Source organism: Nannospalax galili, unplaced genomic scaffold (genome assembly GCF_000622305.1).
Source record: "Nannospalax galili isolate Female #2095 unplaced genomic scaffold, S.galili_v1.0 scaffold1087, whole genome shotgun sequence".
NCBI lineage: Eukaryota > Metazoa > Chordata > Mammalia > Rodentia > Spalacidae > Nannospalax > Nannospalax galili.
In genome coordinates, this window is record NW_008356845.1 from 2,312,651 (window position 1) to 2,333,383 (window position 20,733).

The 20,733-nt window shown below is 39.1% G+C and overlaps 1 protein-coding gene across 2 annotated transcripts in view; it reads left to right on the plus strand.

Moving 5' to 3' along the window:
• LOC103751349 (nesprin-1) overlaps nucleotides 1-20,733 on the plus strand; it is a 183,654-nt gene that overhangs the window by 134,676 nt on the left and 28,245 nt on the right. For both annotated transcript variants that reach the window (XM_008854738.3, XM_008854739.3), the window contains 4 exons: nucleotides 12,680-12,792; nucleotides 13,352-13,520; nucleotides 18,950-19,046; nucleotides 19,704-19,906. In XM_008854738.3, coding sequence (XP_008852960.1) covers nucleotides 12,680-12,792; nucleotides 13,352-13,520; nucleotides 18,950-19,046; nucleotides 19,704-19,906 — 582 coding nt within the window. The remainder of the gene's footprint in view (nucleotides 1-12,679; nucleotides 12,793-13,351; nucleotides 13,521-18,949; nucleotides 19,047-19,703; nucleotides 19,907-20,733) is intronic.

Below are 20,733 nucleotides of genomic sequence, written 5' to 3' on the forward strand. Positions count from 1 at the left end.
AAGGTTCATACTAATAAAGGAATAATTGTCCCATTATAGGTTAACCCTATTATGACTCTGTTCATGTATGTATATGTCCATATTTTAGAAATCTTCTGAAGTAGTAGGTTTCTGTATGACTTTTTCAAAAGAGCTTTATTGTTAGTGATCCCTCACCATATTCCCTCCTCTACCCTGCCCACCCATTCCCACCCCATTTAACCCTTCCTGCTCTCTTATTCCCCTTTCCCCCATATTGGTTACTTTTCTGATACTGTGATAAAACACTATGACGAAGGGATATTATAAAAGGAAAAGTATATTTGAGCTTACGGTTCCAGGAGTAAGGGTCTGTAATGGTGGGGGAGGCATGGTAGAAGGAAGTAGACAGAGCAGAAAGCAGAGTTATCACATCTTCAAGCAGGCACAGGAAGCAGAGAGAGACTGGAAATCCAATCCCGCAAAGCTTAAGAACTCTTAAAATCTGCTGCCCCCAGTGATGTGCTTCCTCCAGCATGGCCACACCTCCTAAAGGTTCCATGACCCTCCCTTAACAGTGCTACAAGCTGGGGACCAAGTGTCCAAATACTTGGAGCCTATAGGAGACATTTTCATTCAGATCATCACACCTTTAAGTGTTTTATCCATTTTGAGTTGATGTTTATATAAAGGGTCCATTTTCATGCTGTGTGGATTCATATATTTCCCAACACTGTTCATTAAAGAGACTGTCTTCCCAATTGTATATTTTGGGCACTTTTACCAAAAATCAATTTGCCCTACATATATGGGTTGATTTCTGGGCTCCCCATCTCATTCCATGGGATGTTGCACTCAGACAACTGTAGATCTGCTAATCACCTCCCCTTTCTTTGGTACCATCACCACACACAGCAGACATTTGGATTCCCATTCACCTGGCTTCTCAGCTGGCAGTGTGTCTCTGGGCTCCACTCTGTCCGTGTGGATGCACACATACAGTCTGGACCTGCCTGTCCATGCTTCAGTTCTCTGAAGTTAGGGGTCAAGCTGTAAGGGACCAGAGTTCAAGCTTCAGATGAGGTCAAATCGCAGTACATGTTCCTATGGTTGCTTCGGGCTTAGACCTCTCAGCAACATAGAAGTACTAGGCTCATTGAATTTTGACAGGATGACATGTATCCAAACAGGAAAAAAGTTCTAAACAGGGTTACACAAATACTACCAGTTTAAAAGGTCAGCAATCAAATGTATGTAATGTACAATAAAAATGTAAAATATGTAGCAGTTGAAACTACTTTAACTTGTGTGAATATCTGAGACAAAAGAAGTTGCCCTAGAACTTTAAAAGGTCAGCAATCAAATGTATGTAATGTACAATAAAATGTAAAATATGTAGCAGTTGAAACTACTTTAACTTGTGTGAATATCTGAGACAGAAGAAGTTGCCCTAGAATTTTAAATACAATATAGAATGCATATCAATTGTGAGTTCGGTGTGCCAATTGGGGAACTGTGCATGGAAGTCCTCTTACACAACAGCTTTCAGCCCTGGGAAAACGGGTGAAGGTTGTAGACAAATGGTGCTTCCAAACTAGAGGTGGGACATACATCTATATGTTTGTTGTTTATGTATTTAAATATGGCTTAAATGTTCCAGCATAGATAAAATGTTCTATCATAGATCTATCAAAGGTAAATAGTGCTAGTTGCTAAAATATAAGATTTCACAGAAATATTCATGCAGAGCACCCTGACAGACAATTGCTTTTTTAAAAACATATTTTGTGTACAGATGTATTGTCTGCATGCATGTAAGTGTACCCATGTCCTGCAATGTCTGTGGAGGACAAAAGATGGCACTGGATCTCCTAGAACCAGAGTTACAAATGGTTGTTAGCTGCCACGTGGGTGCTGGGAATTGAACTCAGGTGTTCTTCAAGAGCAGCCAGTGCTGTTAACCACTGAGCCACCTCTCAGCCCCTAGAATGGCTTTTAAGTTGGATGATTGTCATGCTTCTCTGTATGATTCATTGACTGTATATGATTTGGACACCTCATGAGCCAGTCTGAGGAGAGACAGAGAAGGAGAGAAAGAGGGAGTGAGGGAAGAAGGAAGAGAGAGAGGAACTGAGGGAAGAAGGAAGAGAGAGAGGAACTGAGGGAGAGTAAGAGATAAAGACAGCCTGTGCCAGCCATCAGTTATCCAAACGTGATAACAAGACATATAAACCAGAAATGATGTGAAGTGGCACCAAGCTGCATAGGAACAGGAGAGTGAGAAGGGTGATTATCTAAAACTGAAAAATAGACAAAAGGAAACAAACTGTGAGGAACCCGAAGAATGTGATAGGAAGACAACAGGATGCAGAGGCAGGCAGGGGCCAAGGCCAAGTTCAAGGTAAATCACAGAATGACTATTTTATTGAGGTAAGATCTTTTACTAGTCCTAGGTACAGGTGCTTAAAGTAGCACAGTGATTAAACAATGCAACTGTGAGTATGCCGTCAGTCCTAACTTATTCAGAGTACATGTAATACGTGCTTATAATAAGCTAAACTGTGAAGGTGAGAAGCATGGATCATTATTAATTAAATCTTGTTTCCTTAGTAGCAAGAAATTAGTCCATCAGTTTGATGGTGACTGTTCTATGGTGGCATGTTGGGCTTCACATGGAAATGTCGTAATTTGAGAAGAGAGCCGTAGGGGACTCCGGGTTCATACAGAGTGTTATCTTCCTGCTCCAGTCTAAAAAGTAATTCTGATTCCTGAAAACTTAAACATCATTTGAAAACCTAGAATGTTTGTTTTCCTGCATGCTTCATACACTTAAAAAATACATATCTTTCCAGGTGTGGTGGCGCACACCTGTAATCCCAGCACTTGGGAGGCAGAAGCAGGCAGATCTCTGTGAGTTCAAGGCCAGCCTGGTCTATATAGTGAGTTCCAAGACAGCTGGGGCTACAGGGTGACCCTGTCTCAAAAACACCAAAAAAAAATGTATATCTTGATTTCTACACTTAATGCATAGGCAATGATTACAGATTGGAATTAGAGCTTTTAAAAAGTATATATTTCAGTTCTGCCATGGCTTCTAAAACTATATATTCCTTAAAGATTTATTTTATTTTGCTTATGTGTCTGTGTGAATGTGCCTATACCTGCATGTGCCCATGGAAGCCAGAAAAGAACAATGGATGTCTTGGAACTGGAGTTACAGGTGCTTGTGAGCCACCCAACCTAGGCTGGGATGCAAACTCCAGTCCTCATGATTGACCAGCAAGTTCTTAAATGCTGACCCAACTCTCCAGCCCTTTTATTATATTCTAAAAAGTTAACTAACATGCATATCAGAATATATTTATTTTGCAAAACAAAGTGTTCTAGTTTCATTCTGTTGCTGTGACCAAAAACAATTTGAGAAGGAAAGGGTTTATTTGGGTTATACTTCAGGCCATAATTCATCACTGAGGGAAGTCAGGGCAAGAACTCAAGCTAGAAACCTGGAGGCAGAAACCATGGAGGAACCCTGCTTGCTAGTTTACTCACCTTCTTATGCATAGCTAGGCTTTTTATGCAACCCAGGACTACCTGCTCAAAGACCCTGACCTACCCACAATGGGCTGGGCCTTCATTAATTAATAAGTAAGGCCATCCCTCACAGACATAATTATAGACAAGTCTGATCTAGGAAATTCCTCAATAGTGGCTTCTCTCATATGACTCAAAGCTGTGTCAAGCTAACAATTAAAGGCTAACCAGAATACAAAGTATAGTTATATTGTGTTTTCTATTTTCTAGATGCCACAATGCTTAGTTATTTAGAACGATAATAATCACTGTTGGTTACTCTGGAGGATTTAGCCATGTTTCAGTTTGTATTTAGTTTTCCTGAACCCTTAACATGAAGGATACAAGTTAACTATTAGCATCCTCTTTTGCAGATGAATAGACTATAGAAAGGGAGACAATAGGTGACTTGCTCGAGACCACACAGCAAATTATTACAGTTGTCTTGAGCACCAAGCTTAAAATGTACCCACAAAACTATTTTATGTATAGAGTGCCAACATTGATTAGGTTACTAGGAATCATATCGTTTCAGCAAGGTAAGCCTTTCAGGCCTGAGGAGTCACGAGATTGACTCCTGGGCACCACCACTGGCTGAGCATCCTTACTGCTCTGTCCTCCCTACCTAGCTCACTCTCAGTCCTTTCTTAATAATTATTTTTCTTAGTGACAAGTACCTGACATAATGATTAGTAAGTCCAGCAACCCATAGATGATCCTCCCACTATTTTGGCCTCTCAGTGAGGTCACCTTCTTTCCTTAGTGGTCCTGTGCTATGTCCTGCCTTTAAGCCCTCACTCAATCATCCTAGCCTATAATCACCATCACCAGTAACTTAAGTCCTCCACAATGCTTTTTCAAGCATTCCATTCTCCAATCAAGCAAGTCTTTATCCTGCACCCCGATTCTTCAATCCTACTGCCTTTTTGACTCTCTTGATTATTTTTTTCATTTCATCCTTTCCCTTCATACTGTTTAAATTCAGCGTTCATAAAAGTCACCCACTGTGCACATCCTCAATTGCCCTGTCCATCTATTTTTTTTTTTTTTTACTATTTCATTTCATCCTTTCCCTTCATACTGTTTAAATTCAGCATTCATAAAAGTCACCCACTGTGCACATCCTCAATTGCCCTGTCCATATCTCTATTTTTTTTTTTTTTTACTATTCTGGTAGAAACACAACTCTCTTTAAGCCAATTTCTGCCTAGACCATGCCCCTCCAGAAGCAACTGATGACTAACTCAGCTGGGTTCCCTATGCTAAGCAGCAGTCACAAGGCATTTCCCAACTCAAGTCCTCTTCGTTTCTGGGATAGCTATTTCATACCTTGTGTCCTTAAGCCTTCCACACCTCCTCCTCATCCTCACTCTTAGCTGATGACACTGCTTCCTATTTCTCTGAGAAAAATAGAAGCAATCAGAAAAGAATTTCCGCAAGCTCCCACGGGCTGCTTCAGCCCACCTACCTGCATCTGTGCCCAAATACTGGGTCCTCGCTTCTGTTACTATGGATGAACCATCTGTGCTCTCAACCAAGGCCAGCCCCTGCTCTCTATTTTAGATCCCTTCCTTCCCCTTCCTCTAACAGATATGCCCAATTGTTCCACTGTTTTCTTCATCCATCTCCATTGAGTTTTCCCCATCCACATCCAAATACACAATTTTTCTCTCACTTTTGAAGTCTCTCTCTTCACTCCGTGTGCCTTCCCAGCTACTACCCAAATGTTCTCCTTCCTCGTACAGAAGTGTTTTGAAAGAATTGTCCAGGTTTCCTTTTTGCTTCAAAGTTCTCTCTCATTCTTCCTGGAAATCACTCTACTGAGGCTTCCCCCACCATGTAACAGGCCAAGTTGAGCAAGGATCACCGGGTGGCAGATCACAGCCCTCTTCAGGTATCATCTAGTTTAAAAAGTGCCTCTACAAATGAAGCTTTTTACAAAGTGCTCCTACGTCCAGGAAACTCATTTTCCACCCTATTTCGTTCCTACACTTCTGGTTATTTACCATTCTCATCTTTCTTGGTTTTCAGTAGATTTTTATTGAGTATTTGCTAAGTACAAAGCAATGTTCTGGACATCTGGGATATAACTATACACAACAGACACAAATCCTTGTCATTATGCACTTGTTTAGAGATGAGATAGTTAAAAATAATAAAAATAGGGGTTGGAGAGATGGCTCAGTGGCTAAGAGCACTGGCTGCACTTCCAGAGGACCTGGATTCAATTCCCAGGACTCACATGGCAGCTAGCAACCACCCGTAACTCCAGTTTCAGGGAATCCAACCCCTTCTTCTGGCCCCCTCAGGCTTTGCATGACATAAGTGCATTCATACATGCAGGCAAAATACTCATACATATCAAATAAAAATAAATATACAAATAATAAAAATAATAAATTAAGGTTATAAGGCAAAAATGGGCAGGGACTATTAGATGATGTTACTTTTCTGATGCTGTGATAAAACACCATGAACAAAAATGACTATAGAAGCATTTGTTTTGGTTTATGGGTCCATAGGGAGAATCCATAAAGGTGGGACTGATGACAGCAGGTGACAGGCAGGACAGCAAAAGCAAGAAGCTGAGCGATTGATGACAGCTTCAGCCACACCCAGAAAGTAAGGAGAGTGAGCTGGAAGTGGGGAAAGGCTCCAGACTCTCAAAGCCCACCCCCAGTAATGTGTTTCCCCCAGCAAGGCTGCACCATCTCTCCAAACAGCTCACCAACTTGAGACCAAGTATTCAAATACCTGAGCCTATGGGGGACATATTTCATTAAAGCCACCACCGTTGGTGTTTCCGTTTTAAATAGCTCAGTGAAAACTCAACAGAAAGATGATCTCAAATAGGAAAGCGCATCCCACCTTGAGGCGTTTGCACTGACCATCGCTCCATAACTTTGTCTTCCCTGTGGCATTCTAGTTTCCTTCCTCATCTTTCTTCTTTCCCTGGACTTCCCTAACTCCCCACTCTATGATCCCACTTGCTACTTTTCATCTTGGTACTTGAAAGAAGTATCTTGATAATTCCCATAGCTGTGCGTTTGTCAGTTCCTCTGCAGCTTTTAAAAATTATATTTATATTTATAATTTATTTTTATCATGAGTGTTTTGCTTGCATGTATGTAATTGTACCCATGTTGCTCAATGCCCATGAAGGCCAGAAGAGGGTACTGGATCCCCCTTGGAACTTGAGTTACGAATAGTTGTTAGCTGCCGTGGGGGTGCTAGGAACCAAACCCGGGTCCTCTGGAAGAACAGCCAGTCCTTTGAACTCCTCGGCCATCTCTCCAGCCCCAGCTCCTCTGCAGTTTTGTCTTTATTTTATTTTGTTTTGTTTTATTTTATTTTACAGAAATAATTTATTGAGAATTTCATACATGCATATAAGGTGTTTTGATCAAATGCATGCCCACTCCCTCCCCTCCATCTCCTCCCATATCTCCCCATAGCTTTTTTCTGATAACTTCATGTACTCTTTCTTCTTTGATTATTTTTATGGGGCTTTTGGCTATGCTTACATTCCCCCCTCTGAAGAGGTAACCCTAAAATCTTTTAAGGATTAGATACAAGCTCCCAAATACTTTCAACATGTTTGGTCTTTGCTAAGAGGCCCAAGGACATTTTGACTTTTAGCCAAGAAACTGGCTACTTTTCTTTGGGGTCTTTTTACCCAAACTGCCTAACCAATTCCTACCTCCCATTCTTATCACACCATCCTCTGAGGTGGTTATCCAAATAGCCAATAGGGACTAGGGACACAGGCCACTCTGGCTTCTTCCATGCTGAATAGGGATGCAGGGTGAGGCAATTGGAGTATCCCTTAAGTGGGTCTGTCTAAAAGACTCCCAAATTGCATAATCTTATCTCTAAGGGGAAAAGAAAGCCCTTGAATAGTGAATAGGAGATGTGAAGGAGAAATAAAGGCAAAAGTAATTAGTATTATAAGTTTTAGCCAGAGAACTGGAAAAAGTCAGGCCAGGACAATTTTCAAATGTTTGTATGAGTCCATTGGAATTTCTTGACAAGGGCTTCCAAAAGTATCCCTCTATTGGGTTCCTCCTCATTTTTCTTTTGTCTTCCAAGGCTGGACTCTAGAGTGATGGATTCAGGATTTGCTTTCAGGTATTTTGATAGCCGTTGGAGTGGTTAGAATCAGTGTCAGTTCCCTCTCAAAGACTTCTAGATAGGGGGAGAAAACAAATTTATCCATCATTTTGGAACAATAGCTGATTGTTTCCCTTAGCTACAGGCGGGCACTACAGTATCGGAGACCAAGATTTGAAGTCTTACATCTGAGCAGCACTTTCTGGTTAGGAACAAAATCATCAATGAGAAATAATTGTCTAAATAACTTTTTATATAGACTTAAGCCTAATGTCTGGGAAGTGTAATCCCTTGGATTCTTAAAGAAATACACTGATGACTTTACTCTTTGGGTACACTTTCCTTTGGGTGTTTAAGACCATACAGTTGGCCCAAATCTAGTAAGTTCAAACTTTTATCATTAAGCAATTAATTACTTTTGGTAATTCTGAAATTTCTTTTGTCTGATGTTTACATTTACATAAGCTTTCTTTTTGTTAGTATACTGATGTGTTTTTCATTTGAGAAATTTTAGCTTTTTCATGTTCTTAATGGTTAAATGTATCTCATAAAAGCTCTGACATGTTTGATTTTATTTGCTCCTCTGACCTGACACTATCAGTCTTTTGTCTAATAAATGGATAGATTTCTTTTTAAGTACGGATGTGCTGTGCTTGAGTTCTCTGTATCATTTGACTGTTTTCTTTTTCTTATCTTTTGGTTATTTATACATTGATAGAAGAGTTCTGCTTTGGTTTTTACCATTTACTAACTTTGGCCTCCCTCTCTTCTTCCCTTTCTTCCTTCCCTGTTTTAGTTTTTACTTTGATTTCAAGAGATCCGCCTGCCTCTGCCTTCCCAGTGCTGGGATTAAAGGCACGCCCGGCTAGTTTTAGTATTTTTTGAGACAGAATATCATTCTGTAACTAAAGTTCAAACGCACAGCAATCCCAATTGCTGGCATAAGAGGTGTGCACTGTTATACCCAGCTTAGCTTGCTTTACTCGTTCCATTGTTTACCTTCTGCTGTCTTGAAACTATAAATCATAGTTACATGATATGATCATCCTTGAAATTTGACCGTAGATATTTAACAAAGTTGAAAATCATTGTATTAACCACATCTATCACTGTGAGAAATAAGACCACTGTCTTAGTTTGTTCTTCATTGCTGTGACAAAACACTCTGACCAGTACCAACTTGGGGAGGAAAGGGTTTATTTATCTTACAACTCCCAGGTCACAGTTCATCAGGGAGCCCAAGGTAGGAACTCAGGGAACCTGGAGGCAGGAGCTGAAGCACAGACCATGAAGGAACATTGCTTTCGGGCTTGCTTCCACGGCCTGAGGTCAGCCTGCTCTCATACACAGGACCACCTGCCCAGGGATGGCACTGCCCACAGTAGGCTGGGCTTTCCCACATCACTCAACAATCAAAATGCCCCACAGAAATGACCATAGGCAATGTAATGGACAAAATTCATCAATTGTGCTCCCTCAACCCAGGTGTGTCAAGTTGACACTAAAGGTATCCAGCACACTTTCTCAGCATAAAAACTAGAGCACTGATTTATAATCCCAGCAGTCACAGGCTGAGGCAGGAAGATTGCAAGCTCTAAATCAGTCTGGACTTTATATAGAAAATATCCAAAAATAGTTTAAATTAAAATTTCAGTACATTAATTATGTTAACCATTGGCTTTTTTTTGTTTTGTTTTGTTTTTTTGCGTTTTGATTTTGAAACGGGGTCTCTTGTATCCAAGGCTGACTTAAAATTACCATGTTCAAGACCCAGGTTGGCCTTAATTCTTAATCTCCTTCCTCCACTTCCCAAGTGCTGAGATTACATTTATGTGCCACCACACCCAGCTTCCTAATAGCTACATTTCTAGTGCTCAGCTAGTCAAGTGTGTCTGATGACTGCCATTTTGAACAGCACAAATAAAGAACATTTCCTTCACTGCAGAATGCCTAATTAGTGTTGCATCCAAATCATCCCTGGTAATTAATCTGTAAGAGGCAAGTTAAGAGCAGGGGCTCAAGATTCACCTGGTTCTAAATTGGGATCCTATCTATAACACTGTGTGATCTTAGGTAATTGCCTTAACTCTTATGTGATATTTTTGTCATAATGTTAAATGAAGATAAGAGCAATATTTAGAGCTGGATGTGATGCCACTTAACTGTAACCCCAGCACTCAGGATGCTGAAGCTGGAGGGTGGATTTGAGGCCAACCTTTGCAAGACTATGTCATTCTTATATAACTTTGCAGAACTCTTACTCTAGTAGGTTTCTGTGTATGTATTCTTTAGAATTTTCTATATGTGAAATTATGTTACAGATAGTTTCAAATTTATCCATTGTGTAAGCCTTCTGTTACCTTTTCTTGCTTAACTGCCCCGCATAGAATTTCCAGTACTATGTTGAATAAAAAAAGAAATGCTGCTGGCTTTGGTGTCGCACACCTGCCTTTAACCTTTGCACTTGAGAGGCAGAGTGTTCTGGTTTATTTCTCCATTTACAGTGACAAAATACTCTGACCAATAACCAACTTGGGAAGAGTTTATTCAGCTTACATCTCCTGGGTCACAGTTCATCAGGGAGCCCAAGGGCAGGAACTTGGAGGCTGGAGCTGAAGCACAGGCCATGGAGAAACGCAGCTTACTGGCTTGATTCCCTGGCCCATGCTCAGCCTGCTTTCTTATACAACACAGGCCCCCCTGCCCAGGGGTGGCACCACCCACAGTGGGCTGGGCCCTCCTACATCACTCATCAAGAAGATGCCCCTCAGACATGGCCACAGGCCAGTCCAATAGAGGCAATTTCCCGATTGAGGCTCCCTCAACCCAGGTGTGTCAAGTTGACACTAAAGCTATCCAGCGCAACCACTTTAATAGTTTTCCTCCTAACTTATGTACAGCTGTTGAGTACTGAACACCTGAAATGTTTCTAGCTCCTCGAATTTGCTGTTTTGCTGGCTTTCAGTGTTAGTAGCTAGGTCCTTGTGTTGGTAATCTTTGCTTTCTTCCAATTACATTTGCTATCAGCTGGGCCTCAGCCTTCCTGAGGGAATTGGCTGTTTTTGGCAGGGAATAATTTTCCTCCTAACTTATGTACAGCTGTTGAGTACTGAACACCTGAAATGTTTCTAGCTCCTCGAATTTGCTGTTTTGCTGGCTTTCAGTGTTAGTAGCTAGGTCCTTGTGTTGGTAATCTTTGCTTTCTTCCAATTACATTTGCTATCAGCTGGGCCTCAGCCTTCCTGAGGGAATTGGCTGTTTTTGTCAGGAAGCCCAAATAATTGTACTTTAATGAGCCCAGTCAATGGAATTAACAACTTATGCTTTGCTCGGCATCCAGAGGTCTTACCATGAAAGGGTTCTTCCAAAAAATAAGTTGTACCATGCCAGCTAGAGAAGCTCTGTCACATGTTGTTCAAAGGTTTTTGTTTGTTATATTTGGTAAGAACTTTTCCCTTTGCACTAGATACTAGTATCTGTTAGCAATAACACATGGGAGCTATCCATGGTGGTGAGAAAGTTCCTCTGCAATCACTTAGGGGGAGTTTTAGCCAAGACCATATGCCATAGAAATGTGTCTGGGTTCCCTAAAGCAGGTAGGGTGACTGAAATACTAATCACCAATGAAAACTACCCCTTGTCTCTTTCCTCTGTGGTCACAGATCCTTCCATCTGGTGTGAATGACTTCTACATATATACATGTAATTACTTACGGACTTAAAGAATTATGTGAGCATTGTAAAATCTATCAGGACATAAATAGTTTAACCTGAGGCTTTTGATAATGTTAGTATGTCTCTTATGTGGAAAAATAACTATAAGCCTTAACATTTTTATTACATGCATTCACTTATTTACATATGGGGGAGCACTATGTGCCACCATGTACACACATAGCGCACATGTGAGGACAGAGGATGACTTGTGGGGATTTGGGAATTGGTTCTCTTTTTTTACCATATGGGTTCCAAGGATTGAACTCAGATTGTCAGGCTTGGTGGAAAGCAACCTTAGCCATCTCACTGGCCAGACTCAGGTCTTAAAATTTAAATACTTGTTCTAAGGGTTTTCATTTGTCCATTCCCTTAAATGTATGTGTTTTGGCTTTTTGCACTTTATTTTCTCCAGTGGACCAATAAATAATAGTTGAGAAAGACAATGTTAATTCGAATCTGTCATTTGGGTGGGCTAATGTGTGTTATTCTTCAGCGAGTGACTATTATTTCTTCTGCCACAGAAAAACAGGCTAAGTGTCAGGAAACGGCATTCACGTCTTTTCACCCCAGCTTGCTTCTTTGTGAAAAATAGGTTAGGGACGGTGAAAATAGTCTTTTTATAAATAAGTGTATGGATGTCAAAAAGGACAGTAAACAAATCAGGAGTCAAACTAACCTGAAGAAATGGAAATGTTTCTATAGAGTTGATAAACCACATTGATAACACAGGGAGGTCAAGCGGGGTGTTTAGCTACGCGGCACTTCCTGCCTTCTGGGAGATTTTCTAACCAAAAGAGTGTTTTCAAAATACATTATGATAATTGACTTACTTGACATGGCAAGCAAATACTGTTTAAAGTAGCTCCCACGCATTCAAACTAAAAATAAGAGTAGAGAACTGGGTACCTTTACCATTAAAGAGTTAAGTTTGTTGTGTTTAGTTTTCAGCTTAAAAAAAAAAAAAAAAAAAAAAAAAACCCAGCATATCTGAAACCAGGCAAACACTGAAATGGCTGTTTCTAGCAGCCTCTCCATGGTCTTTGGATCATATACCTTTAAAACGTCTGAATGCATTGCCAGGCAAGTGTCATGTGTGTTTAAAGATGCCATGATTATTAGACAGAGCTCCAGGAGAGTCGAGAAGCCACAGGCACGGACTGCTGCTCAAGGTAAAAGCTGGTAGCACGCACGAGCTGCATGTGAAGGCAGGAGCAGGAGCAAATTGTTGAAAACACTGACTCACCGGTACAGCCTGAAAAGTATGCTCCCCAGCCTCCTGGAAACACGTTTTCCCATTTTTAATTTTTAAAAAAATTTATCTTAGGATCTGCTTCAAAACACAGATGTCCACAAAAGAGCATTCCATGAAATCTACCGGACCAGGTCTGTTAATGGGATCCCAGTACCACCTGATCAACTAGAGGACATGGCTGAGAGGTAAGGGAATGTCTGATTCTATATGAAGGCTCTTTTTTAAAGCACTAGATGGATGCTTTTTCAGTCTTCATTTCTACATGTATTTTCTTCTCCAAAATGAATTGTTTGCTATTGTTGTAACAGGGATGCTTGCTTTTGGGAAATGCAAAGTGGGTCCCCACACAGAAGCAAAGAAAGCCAGCATTCTAGTATATTATTAACTGTAGAGAGTGAGCTGGAATGTTCCCACAGCCTGCAGATCACAGCAATGCTTCCTTCATGGGCTGTATTTTTATTCAGTACTGTAAGGCACATTATGTAATATTGCAAAAACAGCTTTTAAAAGAAACAGATGAGAGATGTGTTGGCAGAGGAGAGCACTAAATCAAAAGCTTCAATCAGTAGTGTTTTCCCTTTTAAACCCAGAGCTAGAAAAGGAATCCGATCCCCTGACCGCAAGCAGAGAGCGTTTAGAAGACCTTCTGGCTGCATGGTATTTAAGGCTGACATGTAGCGGCTTAAGTAAACCTCATTCTGTTTCTATTAGTTACATCGTGTAAATTCTCTGGTTTATTTCTAGGTTTCATTTTGTATCCTCCACTTCCGAGCTACACTTAATGAAAATGGAATTTCTAGAATTGAAGTACCGCCTGCTCTCGCTACTGGTTCTTGCAGAGTCAAAGCTGAAGTCTTGGATCATCAAGTACGGGAGGCGAGAATCTGTGGAACTGATGCTGCAGAACTACACCGTAAGTGTCTAGCTCTGACCAAGTTCAACCTTGAACTTCAGTGTAAACATACCAGTGTGTTAAGTGGGCTGGATCTGAGGTTAGGAGCGCCTCACAAACACCTGAAATATAACCCTGTATTTTTTTGGAATTTGTTGTTGCAAATCCATACTTGGAAAAAGTTTTTCTTTATTAATTGAACCGTTGTCATGGGCTTTATTGCTTAAAAACGTTTTTATGTTATTCACTTATCTTTAATTATAACCCGGTTACTCCTTTGGAACCAATTTGTTATATTTGAAGACCACCCAAATGTCTCCTAAACTCCAAGCATGAGTAAATGTGGAAGGAATTTTAGTCGTCCACATGGAGACTGTCAACTTTGTAGGCTTACTTTGGTGAGTCTCTTTCCTAGTCATCCCTGGCTCTCACTATCACTGTGTGTACCCAGGCATAGTGCAGTTTTGTCTACAAATCTCTGAACCAACTTGATTTTAAAAGATTATCTTAACTATTCGGGGTATTGGTTTAGATAATCCCAATTTTCTCTAGAATAGTAGCCCAGCATGAATAAAAGAATGTGACTTCTCTTTAACTAGCAGTTCCATTTACAAGTAGTTAATACAGCATATTTAATAAAGGCGATTTATTTCCTTAGTCAGTTAATCATGTATATAAACAAATTTATTTGTAACACACATTTTATCAGAACATTAATGCTAATGGACTTAAAAAATACCAATGTATTAAAAACTGATTTGTCACAGTGACCTATAGAACATGTGATGTGATGCCTATTGAAACTGTATCTTTACTGAAGCATTTGGAAGCATAATCAACATTACTCTTGAATTTGGTCTTTTAACTGATGATGTGTGAAGCACATGAATTTGAAACAAAAAAAATTTGACTGTTGGTTAGTAAATTTTTCTCTAGATTTACTAAAATTGTCTAGGAAACACTTGTTCCAAAGCTGTGAAATATGCTAGGTTATGTTCCTTTATTCATTTCTAGCTATTTTTGAAAGTGATGAAAAATATACTTTTTAAATGCCTTAGCCTCATAAATATTAAATACAGATATGGATTTATGTTTTCAGGGTTAGTCATTCCCAACAATGCACTCTGAGCCCAGGAGTTAATTATAAAGGATCCATTCTTTGTTCTAGCTATTTAAGAACAGCCAATCAGATTAAAATACCTAATAGGACTGTTTCCCCAGGTGATGTTCCAAAACAATGATATTAATAATTCTCTTTGAGCTTCTCAAAAGATATATAAATAGAGAATTGATGTTAATGATAAAAAGTCAGTACGTCCTGCCTACTCCATAGGGTTAAAGAGTTCACTAAACTGCTAATTTCAAACTGCTTTGCAAATTTCATGTATACGTAAAGTTGACAATCATCCTACAAACCAGGTATGTTTTAATGAACATTCTCTATTACTCCATTGCCCTGGTGAAACACACCTAGTTAGGGCTCACACATCTTTTTTATAAATGGCTTTTAGGTCTATTTTTGTTGAATAGTTTTAATAATCGTGGGTCACTGAGTATTCACTTTTCATCACAATGAAGACGTTGTGGACTGATGGTTTCCACATTGCTTTAATCACTGAGGAAGTTGGATGGACGCTCTGAAGCTCCAAATGTCCAAGCCTCATGCTCCACATGGCACACTTGGTAAGGCAGAGTCAGAACTTGAGTCCAAATATTCACAAATCAAGAGCCCTTGCATGCAAGTACCAATATCACTCCCTAAGTACACAGTCTGTGAACAAAAATACCTTTAAATTAAAAGACCAAAATATTCATATTTTTGTATCTTAGTTAAAAATGTAGCTCACATAAATATTAGTTCCCTTTATTATGTTCCATATGTAAAACATTTACATGCTGTACCAGCATGATCGCTGCTATTCTTATTTGTGGGGTAGGCAACATGGTGCAGAGTTATGTGAGATTGGAAAGGTTGCCACAGACCGCTTCCAAAAGTTTGAAGATTTTCAATGCAATCATAAATTAAGTTGCTTAAATGTAACTCTTTTCTCCATCACTTAAAAAAATATATAGTGCATCATGTACCTCTGGTTATCTATAGCCAAAATAATACCAAGGCTGTAAAAAGTTTGAACTTATTCTCCTTAGTCTTAATTCTCAGTTTAATGCTAATCATATACTAAAGAATTGAATAATTTTTAATTATCTGGCTTAGCTTCCTCTGAATGAAATCAATGAGCTTTTATTTATTTATTTATTTATTTATTTATTTATTTATTTATTTATTTGTAGTTGTAAGTATAGCAATTTGGCCACTTCACATATTTTGAAGAGCCAGGCATGGTGGTACATGCATTTATTCCCAGCACTCCGAAGGCAGAGGCAGGTAGATCTCTGTGAGAAGGAGGCCAGCCTGGTCGCCATAGCAATTTCCAGGCCAGCTGGGGCTACAGGGAGACCCTGTCTCAAAAAAAAAAGGTAGATCTAATATTTTGAATTCAGTGTTATTTGGTATTCTAAATTTTCTTCTCTTATCAACTATGTTAAAAGTAGGCACTGACTAGCATAGATCATTTGCTAAATTTGATTTCATAACTTAGTTTTAGCCTAATTTTTAATAAATTAATTCTTTCATTTTTATTTAGAATGTACATACATAAGACCCATGTAAACTCAAGCAGACAAAAACCCAGCATAGAGCTGTGGAAATGGGCAGCAGGCTCCAATCTTAGTTGAAGAACTATAGGACAGCTGGATTATTTCTGGGTCAGGAAGAACAGATCTTCTTTAAGGGAGTGACTCTAGATAGGTTGACTAGACCCCAGTAGATGAACTGGCACTGAGGGATGTCTGGGGACACTAACTTGACTCGATAGGCCCTAAGATAACTGTCAGAATGTATGAAATCCAGTAAGGGGTGAGCTATGTAAGGGTGCCACTGTGTAAGGGGATATAAAGATGATTAAGATGTTCTGTATGTAATATACAAAAGATCAATAAAAAAATCAATAAAAACACAATCAACAAAACTGAGAACAAATAGAAATAAATATAGTTAACTGTGTATCAGAGTGTAGAAAGCAAAATAAATGTGCATGTGTGTTTATTTCATATTTTCCTAAGAGTAGTTTATAGATAGCTCATGGTCAAATAGCTCAGGAGTATATCTGTTGTCCTGCCGAAGTAACTCTACTAGGCTAACTTCATATGTTTCATGGAATTTCCATATTTACCAAACAAGGGGCCAAATTATATGGGTCAATGAAAAATGTAAATAACAAATAGGTTTATCTTCTTTTAAAAATTAATTTTCTTGGGCTGAAGAAATGACTCAGCAGTTAAGAGCACTGGCTGTTCTTGCAAAAGACCCGGGTTCAAATCCCCGCACCCACATGGGAGCTAAGAGCTGTCTGTCACTCCAGTCCCAGGGGATCCAACGCCCTCTTCTGTCCTCTTCAGGCATTGCATTACACAGGTGTACTTACACACATGCAGGCGATACACTCATATAATAAAAATAATAATATATTGAAAAATGAATTGCCTCATCATTTTGATAGGAAAGTGGAAAGATAATCTTTACAATTTTCATTATATTCTTAACTTCCCTCCAAGTTTTAAAACTAAAATAACCCAGGAAGTAAGTCCTTTTTTCTTATCAATTTGTAATAACTTTGTAGACTACTCTAGCAAGAGATGGTGAAGTGCCTGTCCCAGGCAGGTGTCAGTCATCATCTTCACAGTGGCAGTTTTAGTTTTCTCATTAGCTTTTTATAATTCTTAACAGCTCGACAGAGACTTTTAAAAATATTTTATTTAGTATTTTTATTTTATGTGTATGAGTGTATTGCCTGTATGTATGTAAGTATACTTGTGTTGTGCAATGCCTGCAGAGATCAGAAGAAGGCATTGGATCCCCTGGAATTAGAGTTATGGATGCCATGTGAGTGCTAGGAATTGAACCTGGGTCCTCTGCAAGAGCAGCCAGTGCTCTTAACCACTGCACCATCCCTCTAATCTAACAGAGACTATTTTTTTAAGTTCTATCAAATGCACTTAGTTCTTCAGTTTCTTAAACAACATCACGAACGTTAAGTACAATGTTCCATTTTTGGATCAATCATGGCTTGATTGTTTGGTTAGATGATTCATAATTTAAGTTCTAGTAAATTATTCTTTCCGCAACTAGGGAGTAAGAATAGGACATGAGACTAAATAAGGAATTAGGTAGAGAATGCCTGTCTTACTCTCCTCTCAGCCAAGAATAGCAGAGCCTATTAAAGTCCCTGAATAAGGTACCAGTCATAGTCTTTGCACTTGTCTCATACAATTCACAGCATTCTGCATTTACTTTATCTCTGAAGGATAGTTTATGTTTCATAAATATAAGATTATTTGCGATATACTCTATGTATGATATTTAAAATTTTGTATTGAAACAGAGTAAGCCTTGGTAAAAATCTAGGGATGTTTATGAAACCGCTTTATAAACTGTTTTGTCTCTGCACGTAAGCACCTCCATATGAACATCAGAATTAGTATACTGTACCGGAGTGTTAGCGCACTATGAAGGACTTTAGCCTGTGAAGGGAAGGGTAAGTTTGCATTGTCTGATAGTGATTCCTATCAATTATTTTGATGGACTAAGTCTTTAGAATTCATTCTACTACTAGGAGAATTTAAAGGTGTTTTGGAGCACATTGCCAGCTATAGTTGTATTAAGTTTCTAATTATAGTAATAAGAATAATCTTTTAAATATGAAGGGCTTTGGACATTAGTAATAATAAAATTTACATAAGTTTTTGTGTCCTCTCAATTTTATTACATACACTTGTTAATAATGATTCTGTCACAAGTGAAAATTATATGTGGACAAACATGTAGCTAGCTATATCTTAGACTGGATTTTAAATACTAGGCATTTGGGATGAGACCATCAGTATCATGGGTAGCCTACGTACTTACTTTAACTGTCATTTGTGTCTCATTGGAAGTTCCTCAGCACAGTCACGTCATTCACCAGGACCAGTGTTGAAAGAGCAGCAGACTTCCACAGCTCAAACACAGTGAGATGTCAGAGTATTCTCCCAAATTTAGCACTTTCTAAATGTTAGGCCCAGGTTCTCTTGAGAAAAGTCTGTCTTTTGGGAAACAAAAAACAAAAAACAAAACACAACAACAACAACAAAAAACCAAATCTTTACATGGTGAAGAAGTTAAATATGTTCTCAATCTGGTGCTTAGTTAGAATTGAAAATATGGCATCAATAAAGTCTTAGCACAACCTTAAGTTATTCATGACAGTGGAATTCATTTTGTAATTTGCAGAAGAATGGAGTTGGCAGAATTGGATAAAATACCCATATCCTTACAAATAAAACTGTCCTTGGTGTTTGTGCAGAAGCCTAATGTTCATTGTCTTCTCAACGAGAATATTTCCTTTTTCTAGTCTTTTATAGAAAATAGCAAGTTCTTTGAACAATATGAAGTAACATACCAGATCTTGAAACAGACAGCTGAGATGTATGTCAAAGCGGATGGTTCAGGTAAGACACACTGTAGAATTTGCAGCATGGAAGAGGAGGGAACAGGGAGGAGGAGGGAGGGAGGGGAGTAAAAGAGGATAATTGGGGGTGAATATGGTCAAAGTATGTTACATGCATGTATGAAAATGTCACAATGAAACCCAGCATGCTATACAATTAATACCAACTAAGAAGGAAAAGAATTTGTTGTAGCATTGACTTCGGTAGAATTAAAAATGTACAGGTTTCTCTGGGGTCAGATCAATTATTTTTTTCCTGTACAGACTCTTTGTGTAATCATGCATTAACCTTGAGGAGGGCATACTGATTCTGTATAGTGTCTAACTCACCCACTCCTCCATGTATAATCTTCTAACAAACAGAACAAAATAAGCATTCACTTTTCTGAGTTGCATTTTTTCAGCCTAGTTTCGATTCTAAGGCGATTAAGAGCAAAAATTGGAATGACTGCAGTACGTAAGAGCTTAAGTTACTGTGAAGACTCACACTGTAGAATATGTTTGTTTTCTACTTGTGAATGTTTATCACCATTGCTGGAAGTGGCACTGAGCATTTCTGACTGATGGCAGTTGTATCCCAGTGCATAAGACCATAGGGAAACCACATAGAGGCCTTTAAAAACAAGATGAGGTTAATAACTGATTGTTGTGGTGCCAGTGGAGGAAGCTGAGAACGTGATGAAGTTCATGAATGAGACCACTGCTCAGTGGCGGAACCTCTCAGTGGAGGTGAGGAGCGTGAGGAGCATGCTGGAGGAAGTGATTTCCAACTGGGATCGCTATGGCAACACCGTGGCTAGCCTTCAAGCCTGGCTTGAAGATGCAGAAAAAATGCTAAGTCAATCAGAAAATGCCAAAAAGGTAAGACTGCTTCACATAAAAGGAAAAGACGTGGTGTGGGTTGAGAAATGAGAGATTATTTTTTACAGTTTAGTTCTCTAGGGGGAGTATCATATATTTGCAAGTGTGACTCAAGAATTTCACTTAAAGTTTTAGTTTTAGGTGAGTAGATGAGATTAGACCAGTACATACTGGCTAATTAAAGTTCTGTCAAAAATAGTGATGGATCCATCACTATTTGGACTTTTGCATTCAAAAGAGTTCTAAGTGATAGTAATCAGTTATTGATGGAGAGGTAGCCAAATCTCTTGGGTAGCAGGTGCTATACGAATACTTTAGAGGCAGGTCTGCCTAGGGCTCAGCCTTTGTAGGCTCCTGACTTTCAGTTGTGGCTACTGACACAAGACCTACACACACACACACACACACACACACACACACACACACACACAAAAAAAAAAAATCTGTAGGAAAAAGAGAGTCAGCAAGAGTGAGGGAGGAGGAATAAAAGAGGCTAATGGGAACATGATCACGATACACTCTATTCATGTGTATAATTGTCAAAAACAAAAGAGAAATTATGGATAGCATAATATTAAATCTGTGCAGCAACATATGCCATTCACAGAGCTTGGCTGTTCTTTGTATCTTTAGGTATTATTTTCTGGATTATTTACCTCTTAGTCAAGGGTTGCATTCTTCATAGGAGTGATGTCTTTTTCCACTGGTTACAAGTGTACGTGTGTATATATGTGCATGCGAGTAACTGCTTCACTTTCACCTCACTTACATATGAATATCAAATGGAGCAGACAGTAGACACACACACACACACACACACACACACA